Below are 24,736 nucleotides of genomic sequence, written 5' to 3' on the forward strand. Positions count from 1 at the left end.
CCGCGGGCGGGCTGCTTTCCTCTCTTCTGTAAATACCTGTACAAAGAACTAATCAATAAAGCGCTGAAGGCAAGGCTGTCGCTCCGGGCTCTCATTCCTCCCGCGGCGCTGACGGGAACCAACCTCCCTCCCTGCACCGGCCCTGGGGCTCTCCCGCCCTCTCCGGGGGGGCCGGGCCCGCCGCTCCTCCCTCTCGGCGGGCAGGGCCGCGGCGCTGCCCGGGCCGGGGCTCCGCCGCCCCCGTCCCTCACGCCGCCATCTTAGTCCGTGCGCGGCGCTGCGCGCTCCCGGCGTGCCCCGCGGCGCCGGAAGTGACGCGGCGGAAGCGCTGAGGAGGCAGCGAGGCGGCAGCATGGTGGCGGCGGGCGCTCACCGGCCCGGGCCGCTGAAGCAGCAGAACAAGGCGCACAAGGGCGGGAAGCACAGCGGGTCGTCCCAGCGCCGCGCTGGAGGTGAGGCGGGGCGGGCCTGGCCGGGTTCCCCGCCGGCCCTGCGCGCCGCGGCCCGTCTGACCGTTCTCTCCCCGCAGGCCGCGTCTCCGTCAAGGCCCAGCCCCGCCGGCGGCTCCGCGACCTCAGCAGGGTGGACCGGCGGCACCAGGCGCTGCAGCTCCGCCGGCAGCGCAAGGAGGCGGTGAGGGCCGCGGGGGAACCGGAGCCGGGCCGGTCGCGGGGGGAGCGGGAAACGGGTCGGTTCGGGTCTTCGCGAGGGGGGCACTGGGGAGCGGGAATAGGGCCGGTGCGGGTCTCCATGTGGGTGTGTGCGGGGACCGAGCCAGTTTGGGTCTTTGCGGGGAGATCAGGAGCCGGGCCAGGGAGAGGAGTGGGTGCCAGGGTCAGTTCAGTTTGGGGCAAGTGCAGCGTGACTGGACCGAGTGGGTTGGGGGTGAGCTGTGGAGGAATCTGGTCTTGATCCGAGTGCGGGATAGGAACTAGATTGGGGCCGGGGTTCATGCTCTGCAGTTGTGCCCACAGGTGCTGGCGGAGAAGCGGAGCTTGGGCAGCAGGGATGGGCCCCCCCACCTCGTGGTTTTGGTGCCGCTGCACAGCAGGGCTGCAGCCTGCGACACCCTCCGCTTGCTGCAGACCCAGGACTCGGCTGTTGTCCGCGTGGATGAGGGGAGAGCTGGTGGCTTTGCGCTCCTCTGCCCCCGACTCAAGCAGCGCTGGCGCTTTGTGACAGCACAGGCAGGTGAGGAAACGTTGTTGTTGGTGTGGTTCTCGACACCGAACCCCTGGCAGCCCCAGTAATGGAGGTGTTCTGTGTGCAGGGGACCTTCATGCTGTCTTAGACCTAGCAAAGGTTGCTGACTCCCTCCTGTTCATCCTGGATCCTGCAGATGGCTGGGACAGCGCGGGGGAGCACTGCCTCTCCTGCCTCTTCGCACAGGGGCTCCCCACTTACGGTGAGCGAGTGAGAAACATTAAGGGCTTCTGGTGGGGTATAGGTTGAGGGGGTGCTTGATGGGGATTTACTGTTGCAGTAATTAAAAACTCCGTATGTTAATAGGCGATCACAGGTCTTTGACCGCTCTGTTTCTGAGCATAGATCGGTCGGGTGAAGGCCATTCTCATGCTGCCTTGTTATGTTACTAGCCTGGTGGGGGAGTGCTGGAGATAAAAAGGGTGTTCTAGGTTTAGGCCTTTGGGTGCGTGGTGGTGTCAGCATTGTAATGGTTATCTAGGGGTGCAGAGCGAAGGGATTCGGACGCTTTCTTGCTAAGTTCAGTCCTGGGCCCTTATCTCTATGGTCTCATTTAGTCTCAAAATCTCTGAAGACAGGTTTTCCGTCCTGTGTGTTCTTTTGAATGTGTGAAACTGCCTTTGCACCTTGTGGGGTGAATCTGGTTATGTGGGTTGCTGATATCTGAGTGTTTGTCAATGCTTGGTAAAAGGGGTATAAGAAGGTGTACGATGCAATCCTGAACTCTGTTCTATGCACTGCTTGGTAGCGCTTGCTGTCCCAGGGGGTACTGACTTGCCACCTAAGAAGCGGATAGATGCCAGGAAGAAACTTGCCAAAGCCATTGAGAAGCGCTTTCCCGAGGCCAAGCTCTTCCCCCTGAATACGGAGCAGGAGTCCTTGCTGCTGCTGAGGCACCTCGCCACACAGAAGCAGCGTCATCTCGCTTTTCGGGACAGGCGGGCTCACCTGCTCGCCTATGCCGCTGAGTTTGTGCCCAGTCAGGAGAGCGACCTGGTTGGGACCTTGAAGGTGTCCGGCTTTGTCCGGGGACAGACCCTTGACGTGAACAGCCTGGTGCATATTGTGGGGCATGGAGACTTCCAGATGAGCCAGGTGGATGCCCCCCCTGACCCCCTCTCTTTGAACCCCCGAGTGGTTAAAGGACAGAAGAAGAGTCAGGACATGGAGGTACAGGTGTGTGGAAGGTCAGGGCTTTGCCGGTCCTGTTAGAACATGATGTTTCTAAACTTTCATCAGGAAAATACAACTGGGTATATGTGGTTAAGGGGGGCTGAAGGGAGTTTTATCAAGAGAGACAGTAGGGCTGTGTTCTGCCACTGAGCTGAGATTCCTTGCACGTGGCATGTAATGAGCATTACATTACAGCATAATGAACGTGATACTGAAGGGAGTTCATTTCAGACTGCTTGCTAACTTGAGTTAGGTGTATTCACAGCTGGGAACTCTGCTCTTGCCCTTCAGGATGACTCTGTAAATGGTACTGATGAGATGGAGGAAGATGTCAAGGTCCTGATGAAGGCAGATCCAAACAAGCAGGAGTCTTTGCAGTCAGAAGTGGTTCCTGATCCTATGGAAGGGGAGCAGACGTGGCCCACTGAAGAAGAGCTGCAAGAAGCAGAGGGTGAGTAGCAGCAATACTTCTGTACCTTTTCCTTGTCCCTGTTAAGAGGGTTGTTAGAAATCCTCTGTCGCCAGGATGGCTGAGGGTGGCTGTGAAGAAATGTGCTAGTTGGGAGCCCAGGGATTCCATTCCTACTCCCATCACCTGACTACCAGGCTGTGTGGTTTGCCTGGCAGTTAGCAGGGTTACATTTTAGCTGCCTTTTCTGGGCCCTGTGCTGGGAAACAGCGATTCTGGTCTAGAAATGATCTTGGCTGTCCCGGTGTAAAAGCTCCTGAGGGAAAGGAGAATTGTTCCTGTGTTAACTATTGGTGGGAATCCTACAGCTTCTCTGAAGGCAAACAGGAGGGTGGTGAAGGTCCCCAAAGGCACATCTAAGTACCAGGCTGCCTGGATTGTGGATGATGGAGAAGAGGGCAATCAGGAAGATGATGATGATGATGATGAAGACGATGACATTGATGATGATATGATGGAAGAGGCAGTTTCCCAGGTACCTCTAAGTGCTGATACTGCAGGTGATCTCCAGGGTGTTATTGTGTATCCTAGGACAATCCTGTCCTTCTGGCTTGCTCCATGCAAGGGCACAACACAGAGCCAGGACTTGCCTGGATTTCCATTGTTATATCTTTCACATGTATCATGTTGCTTCTTTGGCCTGTTAGATACCGAAATGAGGGACTGTGGTGTAGCTTGGGGCGTAATTCAAACAGCGCGAGTACACACAGGGTGTGCAGGGCTGCATGGACATCAACAGAACGCGTGTGCTCACGGGCTCTGTGCTGTCCTCTGTGTCAGGAGGGGGAAAGCAGCGAAGAGGAAGAGGAACCTGCAGAGGAGGAATGCGAGACCATGACCGTTTCCGAGTGCTTGCGGGATGACCAGTACGATGAGAAGGTGGAGGAAGATGAACAGATGCTGGAGAGATACAAACAGGAGAGAATGGATGAAATGTTTCCGGATGAGGTGGACACGCCACGTGACGTACCTGCCAGAGTCCGGTAAGAGGGAGGATGCTTTGCTGGGAGAGGAGCTGGAAGGCGCCCTTCTGTCTAGTGTGGTGAGATAGGGCAGGAAGCCTGTGATGTCTTAGCCGTGGTGTCTGAACCTGGCTGAAGGACTCTTCTGAAGACTCACTCTTAGGCTCTGAGGCTTCCAGGGGAGGCACTAGCTGGGGTGCAGTGGGTGGGCCTGGGCAGCTCCCTGCTGCAGGGAGAGCTGGGTCCTGACCAGGGAGAGGGAGGAGGATGGCAGAGCTCTGATGCAAGGGCAGGTTGTTTGGCGACTTGGCTGCTGTTTCTAGCTCTCCCCTGCACTAAGATCTTTTCTGAAAGCTAACATTTGCTTTGCTCCCTTTGCGCTCTCTGAAGGTGTGAGTCCCTGAGGACCACAGAAGATGCTGGCTGGACACCTCGATTTGTGAAGTAGTTTGTCTTTTCTGTTATCTGTCCTTTAGGTTCCAGAAGTACAGGGGGCTGAAGAGCTTCCGGACTTCTCCATGGGACCCCAAAGAGAATCTCCCAAGAGACTATGCCAGGATTTTCCAGTTCCAGGACTTCTCCCGAACCCGAAAGCACCTCTTCCGGCAAATAGAGAAAGAGGAGACTGAAGGAGCCTCGGTAACTCCCTTTTCTCTTGCTGATCTCTTCCCCTACTGTGGTCCCTCGCTCCTAGTAGGAAGGACTTGGCAGGGAGGTGGCTGAGTTCTCTACTGAGAGAAGTATTCACAACTGATCCTCTCTTGGCAGGTTGGCTGGTACGTTACACTTCATGTCTGCAATGTCCCTGTCTCGGTGATGGAGAGCTTCAAAGAAGGGAAGCCACTAGTCCTGTTCTCATTGCTTCCCCATGAACAAAAGGTGACTAAGCATGGCCCTGCTGATATCTCGTAGGTGTGCAGCTCCTTGTCTGGTTCCCTCAGGCTGCATGGTTTGGAGAAGTTCTGGCTGCAGAGGGTTTGGGTTGAAATCTCCCTGCATTGTTCGCATTTCAGAGTAGGACCTTCCCTTTGGTCAGAGCAGGCTGAAGCTGCCAGGGGTGTTTAGGCTAGAGTGTCTGAGCCTGGCTGAGGTGTCTGCATTACCAGCGGTCCTTTAGAAGCCACTGTCAAAGACATTCATCCCTGCTGCAACGTCCCATTGCTTTCTCCTCTGACCACCGTCATTTGCCAGCCCTGCTGTCAGCCCCTCACAGTGCTGCCTCTTCCGCAGATGTCCGTGTTGAATTTCCTGGTGCGTCGGCATCCAAGCAACAGTGAGCCAGTGAGGGCAAAGGAGGAGCTGATCTTTCACTGTGGGTTCAGGCGCTTCCGAGCATCCCCCCTGTTCTCCCAGCACACCTCAGGTTTGTGAGGGACCGGTGGCGTGGGTATGGGTATGCCAGGAGGTGGGGCTGGGGTTTCTAGGGCAGGAAGCCTGTGATGTTTTAGCCGTGGTGTCTGAACCTGGCTGAAGGACTCTTCTGAAGACTCACTCCTAGGCTCTGAGGCTTCCAGGGGAGGCACTAAATAGCGGGGAGCGGGTGGGCTTGCGCAAGGTGGCTCACTGGTCCAGGCAAGGTGGTGGCAGGCTCCATGTAGTGAGCTGGTAGCTCAGAGGATGACCTTCATTCCCAGATACTCTGTGCCAGCAGAGGAGGGATGTTTGTCACCTGTTTTCCTAAAGCGCAGAGCCCGTTTGCCAGGAAAGAATGGGCTCAATGGGGTTTCCCAGAGCTCTGAGTACTGCTGTGTGCCTGAACTTGATCATTGCTGTTCTGTCCTAGCTGATAAGCACAAGCTGGAACGTTTCCTGCGCCCGGATGCTGCCCTGGTGGTGACTGTTTATGCTCCCATCACTTTCCCTCCTGCCTCAGCGCTTCTTTTTAAACAGAGAAGTAACGGTAAGTTCGTAAGTGCTGAGGAGGTGGTGTCTGGGAAACAAATGTTAACAGGCCGTTCCCATACCCCACTTACAAGTGCATCTGTCCAAGAAGCATGACTTGGAAAAAGCTGTCCCCTTCATGATGTTTGAGAAGATCAACACATTTCCATCCCCAGTACCACTGCCACCTTCTTTCTGTCCCTGCTGTGGGGTTGCTCTGGGCCTGGAACCATTTAGGGAAGGGAGTCGTGGTGACGGAGGAGGTGATGGAGGCACCTTCTGTGGTGCTGCCCTGGTGCGTTAGTGACTCTGCCTTGCAGGAATGCACGACCTCATTGCCACGGGTTCTCTGCTTTCCGTGGACCCAGACAGAATCGTCATCAAGCGGCTGGTGCTTAGTGGCCATCCATTCAAGATCTTTACCAAGACGGCTGTCGTGCGATACATGTTCTTTAACAGAGGTACGGCCCGTCTCTGTGTGGTGGGAAGAGGGGATGCGGAAGCAGAACTTCTGCCCCTGCGGGAGCAGTTGTGTTGGTGCAGCAAAGCCTGTTTCTTACCTGCCTTTTGTGTTTTGATCTCCAGAGGATGTGATGTGGTTTAAGCCAGTGGAGCTGAGGACAAAGTGGGGTCGTAGAGGACACATCAAGGAGCCATTAGGTAGGTTTGGTTCTGTATTTATCTCTGTTATGCTGGGCAGGATGTGGTCCTCCTGGGCAGAAGAGACAGCTAATGGTCTCTTCTGCTCTCTGCCTAGGGACCCATGGTCACATGAAGTGCCACTTCGATGGACAGCTGAAGTCCCAGGACACGGTGCTGCTGAACCTCTACAAGCGCGTTTTTCCTAAATGGACTTATGATCCTCATGTTCCGGAACCTGTGCCGTGGGTGAGGAGCGAGAGCTCGCTGCCGGTGCAGGAGGTGGAAATGGAATAGGAAATGGCTAAGGCAGTTTGTGCCTTAGCTCCCTGGATGCTGTTCTCAGCTCGTGCACAGTGAGGACAGCACTCATGTCTTGGACGTATTACTGCTGGGGTCTGTGCAGGGGTGGTTGTCTCACCAGCTGCTGCTCAGGTACCAGCTACAGCTATTTATTTTAATGGAAAATGTTTTAAAAACCATCTAAGTGCCTCTCTCTTGGTGGTGGCCGGCTGTGGAGGCCAAAGAGGGAGGCTGTGTGCACCCCTTCTCTTGTGGACCCCGTGGCCCACTGGGGCTGCTGTCTTTTCCTCCTGCCCTGCCATAGTGGTGGGTTTGGGGATTTTGCTGTTTTGAGGACAGGGGTTTGCTGGAAGTTATTGTTGATGCTGAGAAAGAATGGCGAAGTAGCAGGTGGGGAGAGGGACGGAGCACAGCTCACTGGAGGCCTGTCCCAAAGCAGGGTGGCTGGGGAAGGGAGAACTGGCAGTGCTTTGCTTCCAGACCCCCCCCCAGTAGCAACCCTTTGCTTTGGAACCAAGCGACTCTGTGCCATAGAGACCAATGCCAGCTTCCTTTATCCCTCCACAAAAACTTTCAAACGTTTGGGGTTGTTAATCTGTTTTTAGTAGCGCGCAAACAAGACTGTACAAATGCAGAGTGAGGTTTCCATTGCTCGAGACACTGCTCCATTCTCATTCCCCTTTCCCAGGGAGGTCTGAGAGCCAGGTCAGGGAGCTCAGGTCCACGTTTCCCCCACACAGCACGATGCAAACGTTCTCCACGTCCCGGGGGACTGCCTGGAACTGCTCCGAGAGCACAGCCGCCACTCCCACACCCGCAGTTGGCTCAATCAGCAGCTTCATCCTTTCCCACACCAGCCATGTGGCTCGCTGTCAGGACAGAGCAGCAGCTGTCATCCCAGCAGCGAGTACAGGCTGCTCCAGGGCTGCGGAGGGCACTGCGCGTGCACATCTCTCTGCAGCGCTCTGGGAAGGGAGAGCAGAGCTTCCGCCAGCCCTTTCCAGCTGGAGACAGCGTGGGTGTTGCACAGCTGCGGTGGTGTGCAGGGCGTTGTGCTGCCCTGGGAGAGCGGAGGGGTGAGTGGAGGGGCAGAGCGTGGATGGAGGCAGCTGCCTGCTGGCAGCTACCGTGAGAAGGGAGCCGGGAGTGTTTACCTTGATTTCTTCCTCCGAGACTGTCAGGACGTCATCAACCAAATCCCTGATGATGGGCCATGTGTTTGGTCCGATGCTGGTTTTAACTGCATCTGCGATGGTATCCGGCGGGTGAGGGTTGGGGGTCAGTTCCCCTCTTACCTTGGACTGGTAACAGTCATCTGCGTTGCGCGGCTCAGCAGCGAACACTTTCACATCTGGTCTCAAAGCCTGCAGAGAGCAGGAGGAGCCGCTCGGTTTAAACTAGCGTGTGCCTGTCCCCTCCTGCTGCACGTGCAGGGAGCCAAGTACGCCATGCTGCTGCCGTGCGGACCCCAGGCACAGAGAGATTTCCACAGCAGGATTTCCACGGCTGCTGCCTGTCTTTGGGAGCCCTGCCCTTCCCACGGGGAGATGCAGCCGCCACTTCCCCGATGAGCTTGTTGCCTACCTTGATGGCAACTGCTATTCCTGCAATCATTCCTCCGCCTCCAACGGGAACCACCACTGCATTTACCTCGGGCGCCTGTGCAGAAAGGAAGTGTGAGTGCTCCCTTTTGCTGCGCCCCTGCCTGTGAGGAGCAGAGCGCGGGGCTGGGTTCGGGCTGTGCGTTTCCCTCACCTGCTCCAGCACCTCCAGGGCGATAGTGCCTTGCCCTGCCATCACCGCCAGCTCCTGGTTGGGGTGCACCATGACTCCTCCGGTCTCCTGGACTACGCGAGCTGCTGTCTCGGCTCTGGACTAAGGGAAAGAGTGCAGGTGGCCGCCTTTCAGTCTGGCTGGGCCGTGTCCCTCGCCGCTCTCCCCCATGCCTCACCTTGTCGCCGGGCTCGCACGGCACCAGCGTGCCACCGTAGGCGCGGATGGCGGCTTGCTTACAGCGCGGGGCTGTCCTCGGCACCACGATGTAAGTAGGAATCCCTGTGCGACGAAAGAGGAGGCAAATCCAAAGAGCCAAAAAGCCGCAAGCAGCCAGCTAGCGCTGCAGGAGCGATGTGTGCGCAGCCTGGGCTGTGCCTTGCCTATGCTAGCTCCTGCTTATCTCCAGGGCACCAAGCTCTGCGTTTACCCCTGGCCCTGTGCCCGCTGCCTGGCTGCTCCCTGAGCTGGGGCGGGAGCTCGGGCTATGCGTTACCTTCCATCTGGGCAGCACAGGCAAGTGCCTGCCCGTGATTCCCGCTGCTGTGCGTCACGACGGCCCGGGGCAGCCCACTTCCAGCGCGCTCGCTTTCCTCAACGAGGCTCCTGACTGCGTTCAGGGCACCGCGGATCTGTAAAGACGGAGCGGCACCCTCAGTGCCGCTGCCCGGGAGCCGGCCTGCGGGGAGGTGGGGAAGGAACGTCCTTCCTTGCAGCCTCCCCCGCGCCCTGGGAAGCGGTGCAGCCGCCATGCAGGGCGGCAGGAGCCACGTCTGCTTCGGGCGCTGCCGGAAAGCGAGTTTCTCCGGCGCAAGAAGCGACTTTTGCCCCGAGGCCGGCCGGGGGCCGAGCGCCGAGCCGGGAGCCGTGCAGCTCCGCCGTCCCCGCGCACCTTGAAGGAGCCGGTCCTCTGGAAGAGCTCGCACTTGAAGAGCAGCCGTCGGCCGGCCAGGCGGTCCAGGCCCCCGCTGGTGAGCAGCGGCGTGCGGTGCAGCCGCCCGCCCAGCCGCCCCTCCGCCGCCCGGACGTCGGCCAGCGCCAGGCGGGGCGGCCCGGCCATGTGCTCGGCGCTGCGCGACCCCCGGGGCAAACGCGCATGCGCGCGGCGGCGCTTTTGGCCCTGCGCGGCCGCCGTCCGTCCGTCCCGCCCCCACCTCTCCCTCCCCCGGCAGAGGGAAGATGGCGGAGGGGCTGGAGCGCGTCCGCGTCTCGGCCGCCGAGCTGCGGGACATGGTGGCGGCGCAGGCCCGTGCCGCGGCCGGCGGCGGACGAGGTGAGGTGGTGGCGGAGATCGGCGGGGCGTTGGCGGGAGTCGGGAGCCGCCGCTTAGGCCTTCCCCCTCCCCTCAGCGGCACCTGCCCGGGGGCGGGCCGGGCCCCTCGGCCGCACCGCCCGGCTGGGGTCGGGGCCAGGGCAGGGCCGCCGCCCCGCTGGGCCCGCGTCGCCCCGGACACGGTCGTCGCCGGGGTGGGAGCACGCAAACGCCGACGCACGGAGAACGGGGGCCTCTGGGGGGCTGCGGGGCGCCCGCGGCGGGCAACGGCAGCTGGTGCGGCTTTGCCCCGGTCAGGTCGGTCCCTGCCCCTCGGGGGCCTCGCTGTCCCCTCCGGGGCCCAGCCCCAGGTAGCGGTGGCTTTCGCGGGGCTGAGGTGCGGTGGTACGGGCTGGTGCAAGTTACTGACAGGAGGAAAAAGTTGAGGAAATGCAGTGTGTAACACCTCGGCCTTGGTAAAATGTTTAATTACGCATTGCCCAGGCTGTGTTCTCTAACGAGTTTTTGTGTAAATACAGTTACGGAGAGGAGGAGAGAAACGTTACTGAGTTGTGAGTAAGGGGGGAAAATGCATCTTTGACGCGATCTGTTGGCAGAGCAGGGGGGCTGTTGGAGAAGGCAGCACCTGCAGACAGAAGGGCTCCTGCACCAACAGCAGGCAGCTGCTGCTGAAACCTGTGACACTAAAACTTCTTGTCCGGTACTTGTATACGAGTGTTCAAATCATGCATTGTGCTTTATCTGTCACTTTCTCGGCTTGCTGGCTCTTTGAGGCAAAACTGTTGCAGGATGCGTTTTGTAAGTGAATCAGACCAAGGTTTTGGTCAGCGTTGTACTTTCTCGTTTCCTACTCTTGCTCTGTGATTTCCTGTAAACCTTGACAGCGAACTTCAGATCTGTTGTCTTGGACCTGCCCTGAGGGCATCAGGCTCTTTGCCTTTACTTAATATTTTCCCTTGAGTATTTGTTATGATGGTTTTTTGTTCCTGGCTGGTTTGTGGTGGGAATAACTTTCTTCTCTCCATTTTTCCCCAGAAAACATGAAGGAAGTGAAGGAGCCGAGGCATCGCAAAGACAACAGGCGCCCAGACCTGGAGATTTACAAGCCTGGCCTCTCCCGACTGAGGAGCAAACTCGTGCCGCCGAAGCACGAGACCTCGGAGAAGGAGGGGAGCAGAGCTGAGGAGGAGAGTGCCAACGACAAGGGCCCTTCAAGAGGAGAGGCTCTAGTCATGGAGAATTTTGACAAAGTTGATGGCCCCAAGCAGAATGGTCCTTCGCAGGAAAATGAAGAGACAGAGACTAAAGGTGGCCTTCAGAGCCAGGAGAGCTTGTCCAAGCAGCCTGCTGCAGATGAGTGGTGTCCCAAGACCACTAGGAGAACCAAGAAGCCGGACCAGCAGATCTACCAGCCTGGGAAACGCCTGCATTTAGCTGCTAAAGAACCGGCCCTGCGGTCAGCTACCGAGGAAGTCACCAGTAAGATGGAGCAGCTGAAAGTCGAGGGAAATGAAGAGACTGAGAAATGTACTGGAAAAGACAACAACAGGAAAACCAAATCAAGCAAGGAGGATAGAGAGGGGAGCCAGGCAGGGGAAGGAGTGAAAGCCTCAAGGGGAGAAAAAGGAAGACGAATAGAGCGAAGCGACAGGATAAGGAGAACAAGCGACGAGGTGATGCAGGGCAAGCTGGGCTCTACCAAACGGTACTCCCGCTCTGACAAGCGTCGGAGCCGATACCGCACCTGCAGCACAAGCTCAGCTGGAAGCAACAACAGCGTAGATGGAGCCCCGCTTATGGATGGGGTGGAGAGGCGGCAGGAGCGTGCCAGAGAAAGAATACGTCCTAGGAAGCAGCTCTCTGCATCCTCCACTGACTCCTTGGACGATGACAGAATCGATGAGGCAGAAGCATATGTCTTCAGCAGGAATTCAGACAAGAAAAAGCGTTCAGAGCAGAGTCGAGCTTCTAGGAGTGAGAGCGAGTGGAGCAGCAACGGCAGGGAAGTCAAGGGACCCTTTCGAGTCACATTTGACAGCAAGACTATGAACAGGGATATCAATCTGGCAGATACAGATAAAAAAAAGCCCCTGAAGGCGTTTGTTAGTTGCAATGACTCAGAGGCTTTGGAGGCGAGGAGCCAGAGCAGAGAACCCCAAGGGAGGGGCCGTGGGATTCTGTTCTTGCCTGCCAACACGGACCTCTCTGCCAGCACCGCGGGCTCCCCTGAACCCAGTCATCCTGGGCCCAGGCTTCTGCTCGGCGGTGCTGGGAGTAAAGGCCCCCGAAGCAGGGGCCGAGGTGGCACTGCTCGCAGGCTGTGGGACCCGAACAACCCGGACCAAAAACCCGCCCTGAAGAGCCAGACCGCTCAGCTTCACTTCCTAGACACGGACGATGAAGTGAGCCCTACCTCCTGGGGGGAAGCCTGCCAGGCCCAGACGTCCTACTATAAGTTCCAAAATTCCGACAACCCCTACTATTACCCTCGGGCCTCTGGTCAAGGCCCCCAGTATCCTTATGGTGGGTACTCCCTGCAGTATCCTATGGGTCCAAGCAATGGTGTGTACCCAGGAGCCTATTACCCTGGGTACCCCGGCCAGGCAGGGCAGTACATGTGTGGCCCACTCCCCCCAACTCCTCTGAGTCCTGAGATGGAGCAGCAGATGCGGAACATGCAGCAGCAGGAGCTCAGCAAACTCCTCCGTGAGGCTGGGAACCAGGAGCAGCAGCTCAGCAATCTGCTTTCCAGAGACCGCATCAGCCCAGAGGGGCTGGAGAAGATGGGCCAGCTGAGGTTTGTGGCTGTGCTGTAGAGGGGTGTGTGACTGAGTCATTTACAGGGTGAACTGCTACCAGAACTGTTATCCAGAGAATGGTGCTCCTTGGGGATCTGGTAGGCTGGAGACGTCAATGTCTTGGAGATCAGGAGATGGGGCAGCGGCTCGCTAGGTTTTGATGTGCTGGGACTGTTTGTCATGTGCCAGGGGTGTGTGGGTATCAGAACAAAACTATGGGTGAAGATATCATTTGCCTGGGCTGGGAGCTAAGCCGTGGCTTCTTGTGGTTGTGGAATGCCTTGTCTGCGTTGCAGGGACATGAGGGAGCGGGATGAGCACTTGCTCTGTCTCTTGGGTTCTTCTTGCTCTTGCTGGAGCTGGTCTCTCTCAGTTCCAGTGCTCTCATGTGCTTTCAGTATTTGCTGGCGGACTTCTGCTTTCTTACCTGTCCTCATTTATCTGCTGTCTGATTTGCATTTTGGGCTTCAGGGGCGACGACTGTTGGCTTGTGCTTGCGAAGCATTGCGTGGGTTCCTGATGCTGTGTAACAGTGACAGTGCCTTTGAAGTGCCAGGTAGTTTTGCTCTTGACGCTACTCAACCCTGTGACATAGGGTGGTCCAGTGGGAGTAGCCTGGTGATGCCAGCTAGCGAGAGGGAAGTGACACTAGTGCTCTGGAGGGTAGTTAACATGGCTGTAGCAAGTTTCTACGTGGCATCTTTCCCATTAACTTGTGACCTCCGTGTCTCCAGGGCTTCTCTGGAGTCTTATTTTCAGAGCTGACTGGCAGCAAATCTAGCAGGTGAGCTCATTTCAGGGCTTGTTCTGTGTTTTGGGGACTTGTGCTATAGACCGTAGGGTGGGATATGTCTGTGCTTGAAGCAGCACTGGAGGTTTCAGGTCTTCCTCAAGGTGTCAAGGTCACGCAGAGCTGTTGTCTGGAGGGAGAGGAAAGACTTCGCAGTGCTGCTGTGGCCCGTGTAAAGCCCACCCTGCCCTGGGAGCGTAGGCACGGTTGGCCCCATCCCTGCCGGCAGTGTCCATCCGCCTCGGTGTGTCTCCTGCCTGTGTCTGAGTGTGTGCTGCCAGCCTGTCGGCAGAGCTGTGTTGGGGCTCTTGGATGCAAGTGCTGCTTACAGGATGTCCATCTGCTGAAACGTCTAATTCTCTTGGTCAGTGATTTTTGCTGTCCAAGTGTGTGTGTGCAGGGTTTGGGGACTGTGTGGGGTAGGGCGGCAGAACCTGCAAAGCTCTCTGCTTTGCACAGAAACCTGCCAGCATCCTTCTCGTATTCTGTCAGGCTCTTCCAGGCATTGCCATCTGGCTTCGCTCCAGGCTTCACCATCTACGCTGTTGTACTGTTTTCTGTAGGGCTCAAAGCATTATAAGGGATAAGGCTGCCAAGGCAGTAACAGCTGAGGATCCCCTTTGCTGTAAACTCGCCCCACGTATTGTGGAGCTGTTTCTAGCCTGCAACTATTTTATTAAATTCAGGGGAGGAATTCTGCTCCAGCGTCCGGGCAAGGCTGTAGGTAGCTGGCAAGGGGAATGTGATTTCTGGGACTCCGAGGCTTTATTTCCTTCAGGTGTGATGTTCCCAGCTCTCGTTCATTTTTGAGGAAGCAAGGTCTCTGTTTCTGCTGTGTATTTGGGTTGAATGGAGGGGAGGTGGGGATCATTTTAATGGCAAGACCTCTCTTGCCCTCTGGTTCTTTGTGTGTTTGTTCCTGGCCCGTAGCGGCCAGACTTTGTGCTCAGAAGGAGCAGAGCCTGGCAGTGAACGCTTTCTCTGTGTTAATATCAGGAGGCACTTGTGCCTTGCTGTTCCCAGTGGCAGAGCTGTCGCAGAGCTCCTTGCTCTTTGCCAGGCCCTGACCTGTTCTGATGCATACATACAAGGGAGATGGTCCTTTCAGATTTGCTCTCTTGGAGCAGGAAGGGTGTTTGATTGAAACAGCTCCCGTCTCCCTCTGGGACGCGTGTGGAAGAATCGATTTGCTGTAGCGTGCGAGCCGGATGAACTGCTGACATCTCGTGCTTGCTGGATGAAAATCAGCAGGTGGCTCAGCCCGTGTTCCCTGGCAGCTCAGGCCCGGGCCGGGCAGTTGCTGCTGTGTTGACTGCTGATTGTGTTTCGCTGTAGGGTGGAGATGCTGCAGCTGTACGAACGGTGCATCCTGATGGATATCGAGTTCTCCGATACCCAGAACGTGGACCAGCTGCTGTGGAAGAACGCGTTTTACCAGGTGATTGAGAAATTCCGGCAGCTCCTCAAGGACCCTCAGGGGGAAAATGCCCAAGAAATTCGGAACAAACTGCTCCAGCTTCTGGATGAGGTAAGAAGAGAGAAACATCCCCAAACTCCACTAAACCTTTGGGTGGGATTGGCTGGTGTTTAGAATGGGATGGTGTAGCTGGGCAGCTAGCCTTCTTGATCCTATTCATATCTCTGTGTGCCTTAGGCCGTCCTTGTGCAAGGAGAATGCTCAGACAGATTATCGTTTAGTGTGGCAGGTGCAGATCCAGGTGGATGTTTGTTATAATTTAAACTAGGCCTGTTTTGGTGTGTTTTGTGTTAATTAGAAATTGATTTAAGCTAAAACTAAATGAATGCCCTGATGTGGAAATAAACAGAAGCATTCCTGGAGGTGTTTGTGCCATCTTTATCAAATTTGCTTCAAAGTGATTCCATTAAACTGTGCAGCTTGGTTTACTCTTTGTAGAAGGTAGGCTGACAGATCCGAGTGGATGTGTTTTATAGAATTAGGTTGGTGGGAGGGGACTGCTGGAGGGCTTTAGTCCAACCTCCTGCTCAAAGCAGGACTCTTCAAACACTAGATCAGGTCAGTCTTGATTTTGTCTAGCTTAGTCTTGAAAACCTCTGAGGTTGGAGATCCCCCGACCTCCTTGGTGTTTTCTGAAGAGAAACAGCCCAAACCTCAGGGAGAAGGACCTTCTTTCTTGCATGTGGCAGGGATGGTGTGGTGATTTCATGCTCGTCATCAGAAAGATTGTAACATCCAAGTATGTGTGTGTTTTGCAGGGCACTTCCTTTTTTGATGGCCTACTCCAGAAGCTGCAGGTGTCATACCAGTTCAAGCTAGAGGACTATATGGATGGGATGGCCATCCGCAGTAAGCCTCTGAGGAAAATGGTAGGTTGGCTTCTTCCTGGGGACTTCTCATCCTGTTAATCGTATGCAACATGCTGAACTCTATGCGCTGCCCTTGCCAAGAGGTAGGCAGCTGTACTCTGAACAGAAGTCCGTATGTTTGCAGGGAATCTTTCTCAGCTGTTGGAGTACTTGTTGAACCAACTCTGGTGCATTAACATTTCTTAGCTTCCTTTGCAAAGAAGAACTTTTTTTGTACCAGCTCTGTGACCAGGGCTAATAGAGGGAAAGAAGTGTCTGAAGGTACTCTGGCTTTGCCTTAGATATTGAACATCTCTTATTTCTGTCTATGGAATCCAGAATAATGAACAAGGAAAGCTAACAGTTGCGCTGCCTCCCTGACACTTGACAGCGTATTGCCCTGAGCTGTGAGTGCAGGTGCCAGGGACAGCTGGGAAAGCATATTTTAGTCCAGCTCCATTCCCAGAGAGATGTGTTTGTCTAACAGCTGTCCTCAAATTAGTCACGGACTGAACAACTCTCTTCTGGAGAGAGATGGGACGTTGTTATAAGAGAGGAGGTGTTTAGGGGATTGGCTTGCCCCTACAAATGCTGAACCAGTGCCACTGAGCCTTGTCATTTCATTCTGCTGCCCTTTTGTGAGACCTTCAGTGTGTCGGTGACCTCCTCTTAGCTCTCTACAGTCCCTGTGTGCTCGCTGGGTCTGCAGGTGAGCCAGAGCTGCGCAGGTCCCACATGACGTACTGAATGCTTCTTTCCAGGTGAAGTATGCGCTGATCAGTGCTCAGAGGTGTATGATTTGTCAAGGGGACATTTGCCGATACAGAGAACAAGCAAATGACACTGCAAACTACGGAAAGGCACGCAGGTATTGTGTTCTTCTCTGTAGTGCTGAGCACAGCTCTTCCTCTATCTACAAGGGATCTATCTCATTTCATGCTTAAACTTGCTTCTAGCCAAAGAAGTCTTCTCATGCCTCATTGTATTGCAGTCCTGTGAAGCTGAAAGATGTAGCCTAGGCTGTTTTGCTATCCCAGAAAGCAAGCCAGCAGATTCAGTCTTCCTCCAGCCATCTAGTGTGGAAGTTGTCCTGTGCTGATCCTGTGACAGGGAGGGTTTATGCTGTTGAGGCTGGCAGACTGGCTGTTGTATTTTCTGGTAGCTTTTCAGCTAGGAGAGCTTCCCATATGTGTCCATATGTCTGACTGCATCAGGAGTTACTGGCACTTGTTGCTTCCTGTCGCTCCCTCCCCCCCCGGTTACAGTCCTTTTTCTGATCTTTTTTCTGGAGCAAAGACTTCTGTCGATGTTTGGAGAACAGGGCAGGGAAAGCTGCCTATTTTGGGGTCTGTGGACGTTATGGGGTATGCTGATATCTCAGGGAGGCCGAGTGGAACATAGTGGGTTCATGATGTGTCTGAACAGTGTTGATGGATCTGTGTGGCATGATATAAGCTGGAGAGTGGATAATACAATTGAGGGAAAATAGAGAGGAGAATGGAGGGATGAATGGACTGCCGCTGAATGGATGCATCTTCTCTTGGGATGATTAAGTATCTTGAAAATATTGGAAACGAGCTAAGCAACAAGAAAGGTTTGGTCCCAGCTGCCATGGAGCTAAAAAGGGGACTGAGAGAGAAATGTTCCCTGAATAGCCTGTTCTCTGTGCCTGAGGCTGCACGGGGGACAGCACACTTGCTGGATGTGGCTAAATGCTCATCTTCAGGCTGAGCCAAGAACGTTTCCTTCTGCAGCTGTATCTGCCCCTCTCTCTTGTCCTGTGCACCCTCCAGGCTGGGTGCAGGCTCGCTGCCTGTGTGCATCTCGCAGGCAGAGGGCACCTGTGCAAAGGGCCTGTTCCCTGCGGGACTGCCAGTGCTGCAAGGGGAATTCTGTGCCCTTCACAGCAAGGAGGGTGACCTGATGTCCTTTCAGTAACTCTTTCTCTCTGGTTTTTGCCTTCCTCAGCTGGTACCTGAAGGCTCAGCAAATTGCTCCCAAAAACGGCCGCCCATACAACCAGCTGGCACTCCTGGCCATCTACACGGTAAGATGCTCATCATGCAAGGGTGTAGTAAGCATAGGGAAAGCCTCTGGGATGGCTGTGAGATTCCCTCTGGTAGAGAAAGGCATTGTTTAGGGCAGAGTTTCCAGATGTTTTTTTTAAAAAAAGAAAAAAGCTGATGGCAGGATGTGCTGTGTGGATTCCAGCTGCTGTGGCTTCAGGCAGCTTTCTTAGATACATGCTACTCCCTCAGGCTATTGGCATTTTGGGGACTGTTCTGTGGGCTGTTGAGAGTGCAAATGTTTCAAAAGTAGGTTGTGTTTAAAGTTTTGCATGAGATTTTTGTGCTCAAGGCCACACTGTCATGAGGAGGCTGTTTCAGTTCGCCATGTCTTCACTGAACCTATGGGCACTGGTCTAAGCGACATCCACATATGACTTTCTTAGGTTTCAGTTTTGCTGGCTACTCCAGCCATGAAGGAAAACTTAATTCGAGGAAGATGTTACAGCAGGTAATCAGCAGGAAGCATCAGGCTGGGACATAGGAGCTGCTAGGCATCTGCCTGTTTGCGATGCTGGTTTAAAGCAGAGCAGTTCAGAACTGTTGGGTTCAGAACCACATTTTCTTCATGGCTGGGAATGACCTTTCTGACTCCTGGTGTGGGGCTTGGAGCAGCAAAGCGTCCTGCCTTCTGTGGTGGTTTGTAAGGCCAGCAGCATGTGGGCGAAACCCTAAACGGCTGTGTGTCTTGATAGCATAAAGACTTGGGGGGTGCCTTCTCACAGTATTCCCTGTGGCCAGCCTGTGGGAGAAAAGATGCTGAGAAGTTGCTCGAGCGTGAGGGGATTAGCCCAGCGGCAGGTTGAGATGAGGGGGGCATCCTCTCCCACCACCGGCAGGAGTCTGGCAAACCCTCGTGTCTTCCTGGACCTGTGCTCTTTGTGAAACTCATGTGGAGTCGTTTCTGTATTCATGGTAATGTTGAAAAGGGTTATTTCCTGAACTGTCAGGAATTCAGTATTTATACTGTTGTCCTTTACCATGATGTCTGCTGAGGGACTGTTTTGTGTGAGCCTCTGGGTTGATGGTTTCTGTAGCAGCCTTGGGGCTAAAGCGAGTGAGTCTGCAGGCTGCGGTGTCACCTGCGCTCCCTAACCCTGGCAAAGGGCTCGTGCTTTGTGCTGGTGGTTGTAGGTAGCTGTGAATGTGGATGGAGAGTTCAAGGTCCTGCTTGTCATACTGTTTGTCTGCATGTCTGTCTGTCCCAGGTGATATAGAGGGGGAGGGCATGTGTATCGAGGGACAGGGAAGGCCAAGTATGTGAGAGCTTGGCTCTGAATGCCCCAGAGTGAGTGGCAGCTGAGTCTGGTTGTGTTTTTGCAGAGGAGAAAGCTGGATGCTGTCTACTATTATATGCGCAGTCTGGCTGCTAGCAACCCCATCCTCACAGCCAAGGAGAGCCTCATGAGTCTGTTTGAAGAGACAAAACGCAAGGTGAGTCTTGGAGCTGGGCTGTGGGATGGTGCAGCTGCCCGTGCTGGCTCTTCTGTACTGGAGAGCTGTGATCCAGAGAGGAGGGTGATGGTGGCTTTTGGAGTTGGAGTCACCACTTACCGACTTCTAAGAAATTCCATGTTGGGAGTCAGATGAGAGTCACAGTCTTCAGAATTACAGTGTCCTTTCTGCCTCTCTTCAGACTCCTTTTGGGGTTGTTTGGGCAGCTGAATCTCTTGTTTCTGGATTGCAAACTGTAAAACAGCCAAGCTCAGCGAGGGCTGTAGGTTGCTGTGGTTTGCGGTATGGCCTTGGCATGTAGCATGATCATTGCCTTATCCCAGAGGTGCCCCGCAGGGGTGGACAAGAAGCTGCAATCCCTTTGTGCCCCAGAGGGTCACCCCAAGTGAAAGATACAGCATGTTGGCTGTCACACCCTGCTAGGACTGGACACGGCTTTTCTTGTCCCGGGGCAGCTGGAGTTGAAAAATCTCTCACCTGCACTGTCCTATGGTGTCAGAAACCAAATTCTGGACCTGTCAATGAGTTACTGTGGTTCTGAAGCAGGGGGAAGAGCTAATATCTCCATGTAAATGAAACGACATTCTTTTCCTGAACTTTGATCCCTGGGTGATCTGAATCTGTCCTGTTTGCCCAGGCTGAGCAGATGGAGCAGAGGAAACATCAGGTGCTGGATCTGAGCCCCAGCCGCCGGGGGAAGGGCAAGAAGTCCACATTGCGACAAGTTGGAGATGATGCCACGCGGCTGGAGATCTGGATCCATCCTTCCCACCCCCGCTCCTCCCAGGGCCATGAGTCCGGCAGGGATTCTGAGCAGGACAACGGTCTTGGGAACCTCAGCCCCAGCGATGTGAGTACTGCAGGAGGCGGCAGTTGGCTTTGGTGTCATGTGTTTGGAATGCAGTGGAATGACACTGGATCTGTTTTGCTTTCCTGTTGCTAAATTTTCCAGTGTTTTGGCTTCCCCTATGGGAGCTGTGCCTGGGTCAGGCTGAGGAGTTGGTGACCTCGTGCCTCTCGTGTTTAAGGCATATTGTTACCATCCATTTCTTGGCAGCGTGTGCTGGTGTGGCTGATACGGAATGAGAGAGGCACAAACAGAAGATGCTGTGAAATGCCTCTGCTGAGGCCTCTAACTTGGGTGAGGTTGCCGGTGGGAAATGAGGTCAGGTGCTGAACACCAGGGTTAGGTGACCCTGTAAGCTCTGAGTCTTGTTCTGGAAGTGGGTCACTTGTCCCAGAGCCAGATGATTGTGATTTTAATTTCTAGCGTAGGTGTCATATTTGCATTACTTGTTCTGCTGAGAGGCCAGACTGGTGCCTTTCTTTTGCAAGGGTAAAAAAATAATTGACCAACCGTATCTCTTGTGAGTCTGTTCGAGCTCTGTACCTTGCAAGAGGAGCCCGAGTGAACTCTGTTTGTCAGGCACAGGAATGCAGGCGAAGACAGTGGTGGTTGGGAGCTCATCCTCTAGGAATCCTCACACTGCTTTGGCGCATGTGGCTTGCAAGAGAACTTGCCAGGGAGCTCTGGGCTGCCTGTCCTAAAATGGCTGTTAAGAACGTGAGTTTAGCAGAACTGGGAAGACCTTCTGCACATACTGCGGGGCGCAGAGCTTCTCAGATATGATTGCACTTTTATAACTAGTTTGTGACTTCAGCTGGGTGGAACTGGGGTGAAGTCTTGGAGCTTTGAAAGATAAGCTCTGGCACATAGCTGCGGCATTTCTAAGACATTACTGCCCTTGGTTGTTTTTCCCTCTCCTCAGCTTCTCTTCTGGAGACCTTTGCTTCCTCAGCATCATTGAAAGGAATGTGCCAAGCTTTAGCCTCTCCATAAATCATTGATGAAGATCCTTTGACATAAGATGCTGCGAGTGTTTTTGAGGCACTGGGAGTTTCTCTTTTGCAGTGCTCCCATGTGAGGTAGTGTAACGGCTAGCAAAGCGGGGGGCAGTGATGTCTTGTTTATAGTGCAGCACTGTTTCTAGAGCTTGCCCTTGGTCTCTTCAATGGGGGGCTGTGCTCTCTGAAGCGCAGGTTGCTGGCAATGCCTGTGCAGATTGTGTGCCTGATTACTACCATTAGTCTTGATTTCTTCATCTGTTGGAAATGTTGGCTCGTGGAAAGCTTTCCGCACTGATACTGAGAGGCCGCATGATCAGAAATACAATGGCAAAAGGGCAGGGGGAGTTGAAGGTGCAGGTTTGGGCACCGCTGGTTTTGGCAGCCAAGGTATTTGTACTTGGGCTGCCTGTGCCTGTTGCGGTGCAGCACTCCACTTGCGTTGGCACAACTGCTTACGGAGCTGTGCCGTGGCCATGTCACCAAACTGATCTGGATTAAAAATAACCAGGTGAAAAGGAAACCTTAAATCTGTGTCGCTGCCAAAGATACCGTGCTGTGAAGTTGTGGGCTGGATAAAGACAGCAGCTCTTCCGGAAGCTCTGGACTCCTTGCTCCTTGAAGCCATAGCCTCTTAGCCTCTTCTTCGCTGCATCGCTGGGTGGTTTGCAGCTCCTTCTCGGGAAGGGAGCAGAGCAGTCTGCGTGTTGCCACTGTGTGGCACTGTTTGGCCTCGGAAGGGCCCTGCCTGCGCCAGGGCCCTGCCTGCGCCAGGGGCAGGCAGCAGCCCTCATCCTGGCAGCGCCTCTGCCCCACATCCCCCAGCCGAGCGGAAGGGAACAGCTCTTCTCCCAGGGGATGTGTGCCAGTGCTTGCGTGTCATTTTGGGGAAATGAGTCTAAACTGTGTCATTGCCTCCTTGGTCACTTCCTTGCCAGCTTTAGCCCTTGAAAAGGCTGAGGCAAGCCGTGGTCTTTCGTTTGTACTGGCAGCTGTGCTCTGCAGGTAGCTCCTCGGGCATCAGTCTTTATGGCAGCTGTTTCTGGGCCAGAGAATGGAACTTTGCAGGGTAGAATGGGAGAGCGTTCAGCTTTCAGAAGCAGATATAACGCTGCAAGTGTAGACCCTGGTGGCTCTGGACACGTACAGGGCAGAGGCGTGGGACAGAGGCTCCTTCTACCCTTCAAATGGAGGCTGTTGCTTCAAACCCAGCCCAGGCCACAGGTGACTGGTGTTTTTACTGTGGAGATGCTGGCTGTTTCACAGGTGACAAGAAATTGATTTGGGATGTTTTCCATCCTCAGTGGTCGCTTTCTTCATTGTGCAGGCGGTTAGGTGCCAGTCCTGTGATGTGGCACGCTTGGCAGGGAAGTGCTGAACAATTACTCTTCCAGGATCTGCTGATGTGCACGCTGTCCCCATTAGCGAGCAGAGTCTGCTCAGCACATGCTCGCGCGTCTCTTCTCAGTGCTGACTTTTTTTTTCCTTCTGCAGCCCTATACAAAGACACAAACATCATTACTTTATTTCAGGGTTAGGAGCCAACTGAATGGAGTTTGTAAAGCGTGATGGCAAGTCTGCAGAAGGCCAGCTCACACTGCAGCCGTTGCTGTGACAAGAAGAGGTGGCGTGCAGTGCTGGCGATTTGCCTTGGCACTGTGTGTTTAGGTACAGGCTTGGCATAGCTGCTTCTCTCACAGTTTGCTGCATCATGTTTTCTAGGAAGATGCAGAACTAGAAGAACGTACCATCTGTCCACACCGAGGGGCATGCATCTCTCTTTGGCCCCTTCCTCAGTAACTGGATTTGGCACTGCTGGCACAGAGGGCATGGGACAGTTTCAAAGCGAGCTGAAGAAGTGTTTGGGTTGCAGCCTGGCTGTTTTGTGCTTAGGGTTTTGTCTGTTATGCCCGCAGACTTTTGGGGTTTCATTCTGTAAATGGCTGTTCTCTGTGGTCTCTTGCACGTTGCACATTTCTAGGTGTGCAGTGGCAGGAGAGTCCAGGCTGACCCAGTGCCCTGCTTACGTGACAATATCAGGTCACTTCATGTGGGATTCCAATAAGAAATGCAAAAAAGGAGGCTGAACCAATGAGCAGCTGTATTTCTTTTTTTTAAAACAGCTGGATAGGGCAAAGTGAGCTGAAGAGCTGAGTCTCTGCCATTTCTTCTGTGCCACTGGTTTCGTTTGCCGTGGGTCTGTATTGATCTTAAATCTGATAGTACTGTATGCAACTTGCTGCATAGACTGTGAATTGGTAAAGTAAACAGTGCAAACGTGCTGTCAGTCTCTTGAGAAAGTGTTAATATTACACTGAGTTTGAGATTTTAATCACCTCTGTCAGGAAATGCTGAGTTAAGGTTCCCACAGTTGCTATTGCCTGCTGCCTGTGCTCTGCAGTAGATACTTCCTTGTGTTATCACGCAGCATGCATGCACTAATAAAGATTACTCCATAGCTGCAGCTAAGATTAGGGAAGAGAGGTTTTCCCTTGGCACAACAGTAATTGAATAATACTTCTCTCCAGATGTCTGAATACTTTAGCATCATTAAAGAATTAAGTCTCCTAGCCTCTTTGTGAGAGGTCAGTCTTGTAGAGCCATCAAAAGTTTGGTAGGGCCACCCAAAAAGCTCTTAGGAAAGCTAAGGCCAGAGTCGAGATCTGCTGTCTCAGCCCTGTGCATCAGCTGCAGGAACCTTCTTGTTTCCCCTCAGCCTGCTGCTTAGGGAGAAAGGCATTGCATTTGCCTGGTGCTGGGTGCCCGTGGAGCAACAACCCCTTTGCAATAGCAGAGAATTTGTGGTGGAATCATTAGCTCTGAAGTTCAGAGCAGGTTTTAACCTCCATTTCTTTACACAGGCTTTCTTCTCAGCAGCGGGGAGTGTGGGCAGTGCATCAGGGTTTCCACAAGTAGATACTACCAGGAGGTCTATCAAAAAAAAAAAAGAGGACAAAGTTCTTTCAATAGGCTGAATATAGAGGGTTTCTTAGTTTTGTGTTTCTTCTTTATTGCCTACTGTGCTCTTCTTTGGAAGCTTATTCAGGTATCACTCTGTGCTGGTAATGGGTGCAAGTACCAGGGGACAGAGCAACAATGTCGGAGCTGTAAGCAGTGCGTATCTTTGGGTGCTTGTTTTATTTTCTTTCAGATGAGTAGTGCTAGTCTCTTTTGGACCCCTTCGTCTCCTTCCATCTCCCAAGTCCTAGAAAATCAGATGACTGCCACGCATGCGGGGAAATGGTCCTCTGCAGCTGGATGAGGGCACTGTCTTCTCAAAGCAGCGGAGGTTGTGAGAGCTGTCCCACTTTTTTCACTCTAGGTCAGGATTCAGCTAACTGGGAACTTATCCAGCAATACCTGGTTGGGGCTATCTTCACAACTTGCTCTGATTTGTGATGAGATGAGACATTTGTAAGGATTCTCACCTTCTGTCTTTCTCAGTTCTTCTCGCCTGCTTAATTTTATTTGACTCTGCCTGCCTCACCTGCGCACCAAGATGCTGCATCCCCTTATACTTCTGCAGCCCAGTCAGGGTCCAAGGCTGGAGAAGGCACTTTTGGGAACACCTGTGCATCCAGGAGCACTGGGGAGCGCTTGGGGCTGCCCAAGTCACTGCCTCAACAGAGGCCATGTGTCCTCGGTGAAAAGGGTCACTGTTTTGGTCAGCTCCTGCATGTTTCACATCCGTTTTTCCTTGGCAGTGTTTGTTGTTTCTGCTCTGCGTGCTTGTTCCTCTTAGGCAGCAGCCGCTCGAGTGACTGGGCTGGCTCCTTCTCCT

The 24,736-nt window shown here is 54.1% G+C and overlaps 3 protein-coding genes and 2 non-coding genes across 14 annotated transcripts in view; 4 read left to right on the plus strand and 1 right to left on the minus strand.

The window, feature by feature from the left end:
• The first annotated feature begins 279 nt into the window (after positions 1-279).
• Positions 280-6,809, plus strand: TSR1 (TSR1 ribosome maturation factor). The gene is made up of 15 exons (XM_075518367.1): positions 280-452; positions 530-633; positions 975-1,191; positions 1,271-1,405; positions 1,952-2,379; positions 2,668-2,827; positions 3,154-3,320; positions 3,626-3,828; positions 4,284-4,446; positions 4,576-4,686; positions 5,038-5,170; positions 5,591-5,707; positions 6,009-6,149; positions 6,274-6,348; positions 6,446-6,809. The coding sequence occupies exons 1-15, from the start codon at positions 353-355 to the stop codon at positions 6,622-6,624; spliced, it is 2,433 nt and encodes an 810-aa protein (XP_075374482.1). The 5' UTR covers positions 280-352; the 3' UTR covers positions 6,625-6,809.
• LOC142417601 (small nucleolar RNA SNORD91 family) lies at positions 3,898-3,990 on the plus strand. The gene has a single exon (XR_012778072.1). It is a non-coding gene; the product is annotated as a small nucleolar RNA SNORD91 family (small nucleolar RNA).
• Positions 5,233-5,325, plus strand: LOC142417600 (small nucleolar RNA SNORD91 family). Its single transcript, XR_012778071.1, has one exon. It is a non-coding gene; the product is annotated as a small nucleolar RNA SNORD91 family (small nucleolar RNA).
• SMG6 (SMG6 nonsense mediated mRNA decay factor) overlaps positions 6,628-24,736 on the plus strand; it is a 119,163-nt gene continuing 101,054 nt past the window's right edge. For 7 of the 9 annotated variants that reach the window (XR_012778036.1, XM_075518358.1, XM_075518360.1 and 4 more), the window contains exons 1-8: positions 9,543-9,676; positions 10,712-12,473; positions 14,600-14,792; positions 15,500-15,610; positions 16,351-16,457; positions 17,558-17,636; positions 18,979-19,089; positions 19,748-19,960. Coding sequence is in view for 8 of the 9 variants with exons in the window: in XM_075518358.1 (XP_075374473.1) it covers positions 9,583-9,676; positions 10,712-12,473; positions 14,600-14,792; positions 15,500-15,610; positions 16,351-16,457; positions 17,558-17,636; positions 18,979-19,089; positions 19,748-19,960 (2,670 nt within the window). In the remaining variant the exon portion in view is untranslated. Of the gene's footprint in view, positions 6,763-8,932; positions 9,375-9,542; positions 9,677-10,711; positions 12,474-14,599; positions 14,793-15,499; positions 15,611-16,350; positions 16,458-17,557; positions 17,637-18,978; positions 19,090-19,747; positions 19,961-24,736 lie in introns of those variants that run through there. The other 2 variants (XM_075518361.1, XM_075518362.1) reach the window with 2 other exon arrangements.
• Positions 7,196-9,483, minus strand: SRR (serine racemase). 2 transcript variants are annotated; one of them, XM_075518375.1, is made up of 7 exons: positions 9,296-9,483; positions 8,900-9,035; positions 8,582-8,685; positions 8,386-8,505; positions 8,215-8,289; positions 7,785-7,994; positions 7,197-7,499 (listed from the first exon to the last, which is right to left on the minus strand). In XM_075518375.1, exons 1-7 carry the CDS (start codon positions 9,461-9,463, stop codon positions 7,302-7,304), a joined length of 1,011 nt encoding a protein of 336 aa, XP_075374490.1. In that variant the 5' UTR covers positions 9,464-9,483; the 3' UTR covers positions 7,197-7,301. The 2 variants fall into 2 exon arrangements, with proteins under 2 accessions (XP_075374489.1, XP_075374490.1); XM_075518374.1 differs by having other exon boundaries at positions 7,196-7,499; positions 8,215-8,505.

This window comes from Mycteria americana, chromosome 15 (genome assembly GCF_035582795.1).
Source record: "Mycteria americana isolate JAX WOST 10 ecotype Jacksonville Zoo and Gardens chromosome 15, USCA_MyAme_1.0, whole genome shotgun sequence".
Taxonomy (NCBI): domain Eukaryota; kingdom Metazoa; phylum Chordata; class Aves; order Ciconiiformes; family Ciconiidae; genus Mycteria; species Mycteria americana.

Coding starts and splice junctions, on each gene's coding strand:
- TSR1 (XM_075518367.1), top strand. CDS start 353: ATGGTGGCGGCGGGCGCTCACCGGCCCGGGCCGCTGAAGCAGCAGAAC. Junction 1,406..1,951: donor ACAGGGGCTCCCCACTTACG/GTGAGCGAGTGA, acceptor ACTGCTTGGTAG/CGCTTGCTGTCCCAGGGGGT. Junction 3,829..4,283: donor GACGTACCTGCCAGAGTCCG/GTAAGAGGGAGG, acceptor TCTGTCCTTTAG/GTTCCAGAAGTACAGGGGGC.
- SRR (XM_075518374.1), bottom strand. CDS start 9,463: ATGGCCGGGCCGCCCCGCCTGGCGCTGGCCGACGTCCGGGCGGCGGAG. Junction 9,036..9,295: donor AGAGGACCGGCTCCTTCAAG/GTGCGCGGGGAC, acceptor CCGTCTTTACAG/ATCCGCGGTGCCCTGAACGC. Junction 7,995..8,214: donor GAATAGCAGTTGCCATCAAG/GTAGGCAACAAG, acceptor TGCTCTCTGCAG/GCTTTGAGACCAGATGTGAA.